The following is a 10,376-nucleotide window of genomic DNA, read 5'->3' as shown; positions in this document are numbered from 1 at the left end:
GCTCACGCTCTGTCCTCTCTCTCTCTCAAAAATGAATAAATATTAAAACAAAAAAATTGTTTTAATGTTTATTTATTTTTAGAGAGACAGAGCGTGAGTGGGGGAGAGGCAGCAGAGGGAGACACAGAATCCGAAGCAACTCCAGGCTCTGAGCTAGCTGTCAGCACAGAGCCCGCTGTGGGGCTCAAACCCACAAACTGTGAGATCATGACCCGAGCTGAAGTCTGATGCTTAACCAACTATGTCACCCAGGTGCCCCTCCCCCCAAATTTTTAAATAAAAAGTAAAGGAGGGGCACCTGGGTGGCTCAGTGGTTGAGTGACCGACTGTTGATTTTGGCTCAGGCCATGATCTCACAGTTCGTGGGATCAAGCTCCACATTGGGCTGACAGCTCGGAACCTGCTTAAGATTTTCTCTCTCCCTCTCTCTCTGACCCTTCCCTGCTCACTCTTGCTCTGTCTCTCAAAATAAATAAACTTTAAAAACTCTTTTTAAAAAACTTTTAAAAGAGAAAATAAAGAAGAGAGAGGAAAAGAAAGAAAAACATGGAGATATGAGCTTAGCTCCGGGGGTAGCATAGACTATTCAGTATAAACTTGCCTTTTCCTTTTGAAGTGCAGGGAGAACATGACAGATCCTACCTCAGAGCTCACAAGCTTTTCCTCGGTGCTTATGGTCACCATTTTCCCTTATATGTGTCCATATTTTCCAAATGTTTTGCCTTTGCACTCAGACATAATGTGGTGTTTTTTTTTTAAGTTTATTTAAGAGAGAGAGAGCATGCAGCCAGGGGGAGGGGCAGAGAGACCCAGGGTGGGGCCTGACTTGGGGGCTCAACCTCACCAACCGTGAGATCACGACCTGAGCCAAAATCAAGAGTGAGACGCTCAACCGACTGAGCCACCCAGGCGCCCCCTGTTATTTTTTAAATACAGAAATACATGTGTTTCCCAGGGGCAGAACTTCCTCATGATTCGGGCCGTGCAAGCCTGCAACACCGCGGGGTCTTGTCTCTGCGAGGCTGAGAACAGGGGCTCTGGAAGGCCAGGCCACGGTGACCAAGAGTTGTGTCACCATGAGTGACCAAGAATGGTGGGGCTCTCGATGCCACCATGGCGCCTCCGCCCGACACAGCAGAGCAGGTGGCGGAAAGTGGCCCCTCGTATCGGGGGGAGCGACACCGTGCCTGGAGCCATCCCTCCCGGGCCTGGGGGACACCCACGTTCCACTGCCTTGGGGTCTCCCCTCCTGGGCAGGAGCCAGCTGGTCTCCAAGGACAGACCCGTGGTCCTCACTGGCCAGCAGCTGGATTCCACTAAGGGCGGGGCAGGGGCAGGGGCTGGGGGAGGGGGTTATACTGGGGCCGGTGGGCACCCGAGGGAGGGGCAGATGGGTTGGGCAGGCCCGGGGCACTCGCCACTGCGGGTACGTGGGATGGCTCAGCCCTCAGGAGCCCCCTGCCTGCGGGACAGCTGCGTCCCTCCCGTCCCTGGGAGCAGGGGCCCCGGGTGAGGGTCTCCGAAATGCAGGGCTCTCTCTAGTGTCCCCCACACACCAAGCACAGCTTATCCTCAGCCTCTGCTTTGGGGAAAAGGGGTCATGGAACAGACCAGAACCCCCACTTCTCAAAGGCTCTCATCTCCAAGGGAGCCTGGGGCTGTGACCAAAAGCAGAGCGTCACCAGACTTTTTATTGAAGTGGAGACACCCAGAGAGGCACACGCTGAACCCGCTCTGCACCAGGAAGGCCCGGAGGGTCTGCGGGCTCACCTGAGCACGCTGTCTCCACAGCCTGCCCAGGCCCGTCCTCGGGACCCTCGGACCCCGCAGGCATCACAGGTGACGCGGTGGGTTTTGGAGACCGAGCGCCACCCCCAGGAGGGGCTGTGGCCCCACCCTTTGCCGCTTACGAAGAGGCCCCCCACAGCCCATGTGCCCCCCACAGCAGGCCTGTGCCCAGTCAGCAGAGTGCAGAAGCCGCTGGGAAGAGAGCCACTGTTCCAGAAAAGCATGTCCGCCGGCAGCGCCGTGCATCCACTCAGGCGTCAGACATGACTTGGGCGGGTCTGGAGTCCACGTTTCACGGGCCATCCTCTAGTTTTATTTGCCAAATCTGGCAGCCTCCCATCTGTCTGCCTGACCCCTCTCCCCGGAGAAACTAAGTCACGGCTGGCCTCCTTGCTGGGAGCAGGGCACGGCCTTGGGGAGCAGGGGCGGGGCCCCGCCGGGGCCGGGCTGGGGAAGAGCATGGACCGAGGTCCCCTCAGGGGCCGGGCTGGGGCCACCCCTCTCTCCCTCCTCCCGAAGCCTCCGCAGCGGCCTCCACAGCCCTCCACGCGCTCTCCCTCCCACGGCAGGTGCTGCCAGCCCCGGGCACTTCCTCCCTGTCTTGGACCCCATCCTGTGCTTCTTTGCCACGATCCCTTTCTTCGATCATCACACCTGTGTCCGTGGAACATTCTCACACCTGTGTCCCGTTTCAGCCTCGTGCAGCCCTGAGGGGTCAGCGACGGAGAGACGCTGCCGGTCTGCTGGGTCCTGTCCCCGCTGGCAAGCCCTCATGGCCTTGTATGTGCCACCGGCAGCCCCAAGCCAAGGGCAACAGCCCAGAGAGGGCACAGGGGGCCAACTTCGAGGCTGAAGTCCTGCAGGTGGGCCAAGCTCAGGTCCCCATCAGTCCGGGAACACCCCTCCGTGTCCTTGAAGCCCCCAGGCTCCCGCAGCACCCTGTCCTGCCCATGGCCACGTTCGGTTCTGCTCCCTGAACACGGACTTCGGTGTCTCCTGAGTGCTTGGTCTTAGTGCCCTGGAGGCAGGGACCAAGCCCATCAGCTCAGATAAATCTCCGTGCCAGGCAGGCCCCTGCACGAGGGGCAGGGAGACCCTGGGGAGCCCACAGCCCTCGCCCTCGAAGAGCCTGCAGCACACCCGATAGGGGGGCCACTAGCAACAGAAAAGTGCGGTGAGGGGGCGGGGACACTGGGGCACCGGAGTCCCCAGCGGGGCTGGCGGCCCGCGGCTCTGGGGCGGAAGATGGGATGGCGGCTCGTGCACAAGCCGGGGCCACGTGACCCGTCCTCCCCGCCTCGGCACAGACCCGCAGGATGGGCAGCAGCACGCAGGGAGGCACTTCCAAGGCCACAACCACGGCCACACGATTCACAGAAGCCAAGAGCCCAAAGCCACCAAGTGTCCATCTGCAGATGCGCAGTCAACGAAACACATAAATGGAGTTTTATTCAAGGAAGGACATCCTGACACCTGCTACAACACGGACCCACCAGGAGGAAGTTGTGCTCAGTGACAAGCAGATAGAGAGACAAATGCTGTGTGACTCCACTTCCATGAGGTTCCTAGAGAACAAATCCACAGACAGTGTCACTGGATGTGCTCAATTTAAAAATTTTTGTGAAGGGGCGCCTGGGTGGCTCAGTCAGTTAAGCGTCCGTCGTCTTTGGCTCAGGTCATAATCTCACGGTTCGTGGGTTCCAGCCCCGCATCAAGCTCTGTACTGACAGCTTGGAGTCTGGAGCTTGCTTTGGATTCTGTGTCTCCCTCTCTCTGACCCTCCCCTGCTCGTGCTGTCTCTCTCTGTCTCTCAAAAATAAATAAAAACATAAAAAATTTTTTAAAAATTAAAATTTTTGTGAAGTGCTTTTGTCTATTTTTTTCTTCTGTGACTTATAACTTTGGGGTCATATCCAGGAAATACTGCCAAGTCCAATGCCATGAACCTCTCTTCCCATGTTTTCTTAGGTCTTAATTTTGGTCCTTGATCAATACGGTGTGAGGTAAGGGTCCAGCTTCATTCTTTCACATGTAGATGCCCAGTTTCCCAGCACCATTTGCTAAAAGACTGTCACTTGGCCACACATACATGTGAGGATTTACTTCTCGGCTTTTTATTCTATTCCCATTTTTACTGCTTTGATTGCTGTAGGTTTTTAAAAAAGTTTTTAAATGTGTATTTATTTTTGAGAGAGTGCAAATGGGGGGTAGGGTGCAAAGAGAAAGGGAGACACAGAAACCGAAGTAGGCTCCAGGCTCTGAGCAGCAAAGAGCCCACCTTGAGGCTCAAACCCACGAACTGAGAGATCATGACCTAAACCAAAGTCCAATGCCTAATTCACTGAGCCGCCCAGGTGCCCCTGGATGTAGTTTTTGCAGTAGGTTTTGAAGTCAGGAAATGGGAATCCTCCACTTTTTTTTTTAATGTTTATTTATTTTTGATACAGAGAGAGACAGAGCATGAGAGGAGGAGGGGCAGAGAGAGAAGGAGACACAGAACCGGAAGCAGGCTCCAGGCTCTGAGCTAGCTGTCAGCACAGAGCCTGACGCGGGGCTCGAACCCACGAACGTGAGATCTGACCTGAGCCGAAGTCAGAGGCTTAACCAACTGAGCCACCCAGGCGCCCCGGGAATCCTCCACTTTTGATCTAATATTTCTTTTATTATTTTTATTACATTTTTAGAAATGTTTATTTTGATAGAGAGCACGCAAGCAGGGGAGGGGCAGAGAGAGCGAGACACAGAATCCAAAGCAGGCTTCAGGCTCGGAACTCCCACACAGAGCCCGACGCGGGGCTCGAACTCGAGAACTGTGAGATCATGACCTGAGCTGAAGTTGGACGCTTAACGGACTGAGCCCCCCGGGCGCCCCTTGTTTTTCTTTTTCAAGCTTGTTCTGGGGCTATGAGATTCCATATGAATTTTAGGAAGGATTTTTCTACTTCTGCAAAGATCACTTCAGGTAATATTGACATTTTAACAATATTATTCTCCAATCCATGAATATGGGATATTTCAACTTATGTGTTTAAATTTTTTCTATAATGCTTTATAGTCTTCATTGTACAAGTCTTCCATTTCTTTACTAAAGTTAATTCCTAAGTACTTTATTCTTTGTGATGCTATTATAAAAAGGATTAATTTGTTTCATATATTTTAGCACAATTTTAAAAAGAGATAGGGGCGCCTGGGGGCTCGGTTGGTTGAGTGTCCAGCTCTTGATTTCAACTCAGGTCATGGTCTCATGGTTCGTGGGATGGAGCCCCATGTCAGGCTCCACACCGAGTGTGGAGTGAAGCCTGCTTAAGATCCTCAATCTCAATCTCTCTCTCTCTCTCTCTCTCTCTCTCTTTCTCCCCCAGCACATGCTCTGCCCTCTGCCCTCTAAAACAAGGGGCACCTGGGTGGGCTCAGTCGGTTAAGCATCCAACTCAGGTCATGATCTTGCAGTTCAGGAGTTAGAGCCCCGCCTCAGGGCCTGTGCTGACAGCTCAGAACCTAGAACCTGCTTCAGATTCTGTGTCTTCCTCCCTCTCTGCCCTCCCCGCTCTCAAAAGTAAATAAACATTAAAAAAATTTTTTTAAATAAAACACATGGTTCATGAAAACAAAGATAGATGATAGATCTTACACTCCAGGGATGGAGATAAAGAGTATGGGCATTGAAATGGTGGGACAGGTACACAGGGGCCAGCTTGGGATACCATGGATACACAGGGATACCATGGACGGTCATGCAGGTGGTACACTGCACAACTCCAGAGGGTGCCATGCACATGTACTATGACGCTGGATCAGGCAGGAGAGGCTCAGTTATGCTGCATAACAAGTGACCCCACTACCTCCTTGACTTCCAGCAATAAGGATTTCTTTCTTGCTCACCCTGTATGTCCATCCACGTCAGCTCTGATGGCATCTCTCCAGCCTCCAGGCTGATGGAGAAGCCTCTCTCTGGAATACTGTGGCCCTAGAGCAGAGGGGAGAGCACAGGGCGGCTCCAAGCTGGCTCCTGAAGGGCCCCCCCACTCCTACGTCATTGTCTGAAACACCCCCCAAGCACATGCCCAATCAGTGGGGTGGGAAGGGTATCTGTCCCCAGAGACGGGCAGCCTCCTGAAAATGTTAGAGGACCCTTGGGAATCCGGCACGACGACAGGCCTCCGCAGAGGGCACCCGTAGGAGGGCCCAGCAGGGAGCGGAAAGGGAAGGAAAGCTTTCTGCAGGAGCGTTCACTGGCCAGTGGGGGGAGGCTGCGGGCCGCACAGCAACCCTGGGGGCTCCCTGTGTGGCAGGAACCCTGGCAGCAGCCGCCCCGGCTTCAGAGCGAAGCTTTGAGTTGGACGTTTGGGGCCTCTACCCAGGAACACGTTCTGGAAGCCTGTCTCTGACTCACCAGAGAGCAGCCACTCCATGAACCCTTCTGTCTCTGTCCTCTACTGAAACACTGGTCATTTGGGATGAAAAGACCTTGGACTTGGAATCGCTGCCAATAAACACAATGTCCATCTCCGAGTTGGAGCAGTCCCAGACCATCAAGCCGGGCACGTGGACACTGCTCCTGCTGCAGAAAGCTTGGGCACCCTCCTGCCCGAGGCTCACGGTCAGGACACCTGAGTGGCTGGCCGGGGGGGGGGGGGGGGGGGGGGGGGGGGGGGGGGGGGGGGGGGGGGGGGGGGGGGGGGGGGGGGGGGGGGGGCTGTTCGGGGTCGGGGTGTGGGGGACTGTGCACTGAGTCCCCAGGGAAAACAAGATAGTTCTCCAAGGAAGCATTCCTTCCAGAAGCTTCCACTCATTAAACTGAATGACATTTAAGACAGTCTCTGAGGTTTCATCTTCTGGAAGCTGTGCTTGCCTGCAGACTTCCCTGACTTGGGCTCCCTGGTCTGGAGCCCCTTGTATAGTCCACAGATAAGCCCCTAGCTCCCCTTTTAGGGGACGCAGCACCCCAAGTGCTTGTCTACCGACTCGGTCGACGGCATTCTTGAGAGCTTTTTCTCCTGTGGAAACAGGCGAAAGCTGTCCCTGTTCGGCTTTGATTTAGATTGCTCCGAAAGTCCTCTCTAGCACCATCTCCCTTCTCAAAGATGAGCGTCCTGGAGTCGGGGCTACTGAGAAATGACAGGTTTCCTGGCACAGGTGTCAGGGGCCTCGCTGAGCCTCCCATCTGCAGGGAAGAGGCACCGCTCTGTTCGGGGACCCGCACAGGGTGTAGAGGGGTGAGGCCACCCACCCATCATAAGGGAGGAGCCAGGACAGGGCCTGACAGTGTGGCCACCACACACGGAGCCCAGTCTGCTCTGTTCCTGGGACACAGCGCCCTGCACACTACCCTCCGTCCCCACTGGAAGTGGAAAGCTGCCCAGAGCTAAGGAGTAACCTTAGGGGCACGGCGGGGGGCTCAGAGATCCCAGCTCTGGAGCTCAGCTAGTCATGATCCGAGTCCTGGGACGGAGCTTCACCTTGGGCTCAGGAGGAAAACGCAGGATGAAGGCAGGCCCCACTTTCGGATCTGAGAGGCTCCACAGCGCCGTCATGTGCTCTTGGGTCCCCTTGCTCCAATCCTAAGGAAGCCCCCGCCCCACCACCAGGGCCCCCGCCAGGAAGCACCGCCATTCCCCATCCCCCCACCCTGACTGATGAACCGTGCTTCCCAGCAGCGAAGGCAAAAGCGGCCCAACCGCCAGTCGTAACAAAGTCCTTCCAAATCCCTAAGCTTTTTCAGTCCAGTTAAGTGTTACTTCCCTAAACCAACCTGCAAACAAGAGTTTTGAAAAGCGGGAAGACCCAGGTGCACCATTAGAACTCATCTGGGACTGGGCCAAGGGGAGGGGGCGGCCTGAGCCCAAGGGTTTCGAAGGGGGAAGGTCCTTTGTTCAGGAATCCGTTATTTCATGGATCCCGACTGCGCGGCTGAAACTTGTGGACCCCCCCCCCCCACGAGGTAGGCTTCCAAGTGCTAAGTATCCGAAATAGCGTTTTCTCCACACAGCCATTTGGAGGTCCCCTGCGCAGGATCCTTCACCCCAAAGCCCCCAACATGGAAGGACAGGGCCCCCAATCCTCACACTGCTATGTGCCTTACTCTTCAAATACTCCCAACTCCTGGTCTGCAAGAAACCGAACGGCTGCTCAATTTCAGCCACAGTCCCCGCCCCCGACGCCCCCCCTTCTCCCCCAAACAGAAGCCAGGGCGGTCACGGCAGCACTTTATTTTCCTCGCACAAGGACGCGTTGCTGAGGCCTAATATTCTCACATGACAGTAGAAAACCAAAATTTGTTGTCATCTTTTCAAGAATTGAGAATCGTGTACAAAAACCTTACATAAATTAAAAGGATGAATAAATTTACAGTTGTAAATGCAAACCGTTTTCCAACTCAAGGCAATTAACCACCCACGGTGCTCCGGCAGGAAAACATCGGGTAAGAAAGGAAAGTGGGTCCTAGGCTCGGACCTTCCCAACCCCGTCAGACCGGCAAGACAGAAATGACAACGGGTTCAGGACTCTTGCCAGCCTCTAGAGAAATCCTGGAATAGGCAGCTCTTAGACATTAATACCCTGCACAGATCGAGAATCTCCTGGTCTCGAAGATTCTCAAACCAACGGATTTCTCTTCCGTGAACATGTTCTCAACCTCAGCCACGAAGTGACCGAGCCACGTGTACGAAGGATTTAAATCAAAGAGATGTACAGGGTATTAAACATATACCAAGGGAACAGTTAACTTGGATACAAGGTCAAGATCAGCAACAAGTTCTACAATCCAGTGCTGACATCAGATACAAGCTTCAAGGACAGATTTCTTTTCAAAGGCTTATTCCAGTTTCACGAGGCCAGCAGGAGGCGCGCACACTCGCCAGGGCAAACCTAGACTTCGGAATTCACTCGGGCGGCAGCCGCCACGCACCTGCCCACAGTCCGCTCAGAAGCACTTGCGGTGGACGATGGACGGACCCGACTCGTCGTACTCCTGCTTGCTGATCCACATCTGCTGGAAGGTGGACAGCGACGCCAGGATGGAGCCGCCGATCCACACGGAGTACTTGCGCTCGGGGGGAGCGATGATCTGGGGAAAACAAAACCGTGGCTTCAGTTCGGGCCGCGGTCTTCACGGCAAGGCCTCGGAGGCCCCGCCCCCGGCCACGGCGGACTCACCTTGATCTTCATCGTGCTGGGCGCCAGAGCTGTGATCTCCTTCTGCATCCTGTCGGCGATGCCGGGGTACATGGTGGTCCCGCCAGACAGCACCGTGTTGGCGTAGAGGTCCTTCCGGATGTCCACGTCACACTTCATGATGGAGTTGAAGGTCGTCTCGTGGATGCCGCAGGACTCCATACCTGCGGGACAAAGCTCTCCCTTAGAGGGCACACGCCCCCCCCCCCAGGGCCCGAAGCCCCGCCCTCAGGGCCGGAACTCGCGCCACCTACCCAGGAAGGAGGGCTGGAAGAGCGCCTCGGGGCAGCGGAACCGCTCGTTGCCGATGGTGATCACCTGCCCGTCGGGCAGCTCGTAGCTCTTCTCCAGGGAGGACGAGGACGCGGCGGTGGCCATCTCCTGCTCGAAGTCCAGGGCCACGTAGCACAGCTTCTCCTTGATGTCGCGCACGATCTCCCGCTCGGCGGTGGTGGTGAAGCTGTAGCCGCGCTCGGTGAGGATCTTCATGAGGTAGTCCGTCAGGTCCCGGCCAGCCAGGTCCAGACGCAGGATGGCGTGGGGCAGGGCGTACCCCTCGTAGATGGGCACAGTGTGGGTGACCCCGTCCCCAGAGTCCATGACAATGCCAGTGGTGCGGCCGGAAGCGTACAGAGACAGCACGGCCTGGATGGCCACGTACATGGCTGGGGTGTTGAAGGTCTCGAACATGATCTGGAGGAGAGGCAAGGGGCGCCTTAGGCGGACAGACGGGACACCGGGGCCCCCCCATGCTCACACACCGCATGCCGGCATGCCACAAATGTGATGTGTAGAGAAAAGAAAAAAGGTTGCAGGCAGAAACACAAACAAGAAACCTTGAGACTTCAGGGAGGAAATGCCAGGAGAGGAACAGAGCCCTGGAAATATCGAAAGAAATACTTGAATTTCAGAAAACAAAGCCGAACAGAAAATGACTAATGAAACAGACGAAGGGCTGCCGCTCGGGGCAGCGCTCACCTGAGTCATCTTCTCACGGTTGGCCTTGGGGTTCAAGGGGGCCTCGGTCAGCAGCACCGGGTGCTCCTCGGGGGCCACGCGCAGCTCGTTGTAGAACGTGTGGTGCCAGATCTTCTCCATGTCGTCCCAGTTGGTGACGATGCCGTGTTCGATGGGGTACTTGAGGGTCAGGATGCCCCTCTTGCTCTGGGCCTCGTCGCCCACGTAGGAGTCCTTCTGCCCCATGCCCACCATCACGCCCTGGTGTCGGGGCCGCCCGACGATGGACGGGAACACGGCCCGGGGGGCGTCGTCCCCAGCAAAGCCCGCTTTGCACATGCCGGAGCCATTGTCGATGACGAGCGCGGCGATCTCCTCTTCCATGGCGGTCTGCGTGGAGACGCGGCCGGCTTAGACGCGCCCCGGCTCCGAGGGCCCCGCCCCCCGCCCCCGGCAGG

At 55.9% G+C, this 10,376-nt stretch overlaps 1 protein-coding gene and 1 long non-coding RNA gene across 3 annotated transcripts in view; both read right to left on the bottom strand.

Annotated features, from left to right (window-relative positions):
• Window positions 1–6,311, bottom strand: part of LOC115282693 — a 7,610-nt gene extending 1,299 nt beyond the window's left edge. Inside the window, exons 1-2 of one of the 2 annotated variants that reach the window (XR_003904721.1) lie at window positions 5,671–6,311; window positions 3,221–3,353 (exon numbers count right to left, since the gene is read on the bottom strand). This is a non-coding gene — a long non-coding RNA (uncharacterized LOC115282693). Of the gene's footprint in view, window positions 1–3,220; window positions 3,354–5,670 lie in introns of those variants that run through there. The other variant, XR_003904720.1, reaches the window with a different exon arrangement.
• A 1,669-nt stretch (window positions 6,312–7,980) lies between these two features.
• Window positions 7,981–10,340, bottom strand: ACTG1 (actin gamma 1). The gene is made up of 4 exons (XM_029926938.1): window positions 9,940–10,340; window positions 9,216–9,654; window positions 8,944–9,125; window positions 7,981–8,854 (listed from the first exon to the last, which is right to left on the bottom strand). Exons 1-4 carry the CDS (start codon window positions 10,300–10,302, stop codon window positions 8,711–8,713), a joined length of 1,128 nt encoding a protein of 375 aa, XP_029782798.1. The 5' UTR covers window positions 10,303–10,340; the 3' UTR covers window positions 7,981–8,710.
• Between the last annotated feature and the right edge of the window lie 36 nt (window positions 10,341–10,376).

The sequence above is a fragment of the Suricata suricatta genome, chromosome 17 (assembly GCF_006229205.1).
Source record: "Suricata suricatta isolate VVHF042 chromosome 17, meerkat_22Aug2017_6uvM2_HiC, whole genome shotgun sequence".
Taxonomy (NCBI): domain Eukaryota; kingdom Metazoa; phylum Chordata; class Mammalia; order Carnivora; family Herpestidae; genus Suricata; species Suricata suricatta.
The sequence above is the reverse complement of the archived record's forward strand: the minus strand, read 5'-3'. Positions and strand labels throughout refer to the sequence as shown.

Bases quoted from the DNA above. Each gene is read 5' to 3' on its own strand.
- ACTG1 (XM_029926938.1), bottom strand. From the start codon at position 10,302: ATGGAAGAGGAGATCGCCGCGCTCGTCATCGACAATGGCTCCGGCATG. The intron at 9,655-9,939 runs GTGAGCGCTGCC...CCTCTCCTCCAG, and splicing joins ACCGTGAGAAGATGACTCAG to ATCATGTTCGAGACCTTCAA. The intron at 9,126-9,215 runs GTAGGTGGCGCG...TTTGTCCCGCAG, and splicing joins CTTCCAGCCCTCCTTCCTGG to GTATGGAGTCCTGCGGCATC.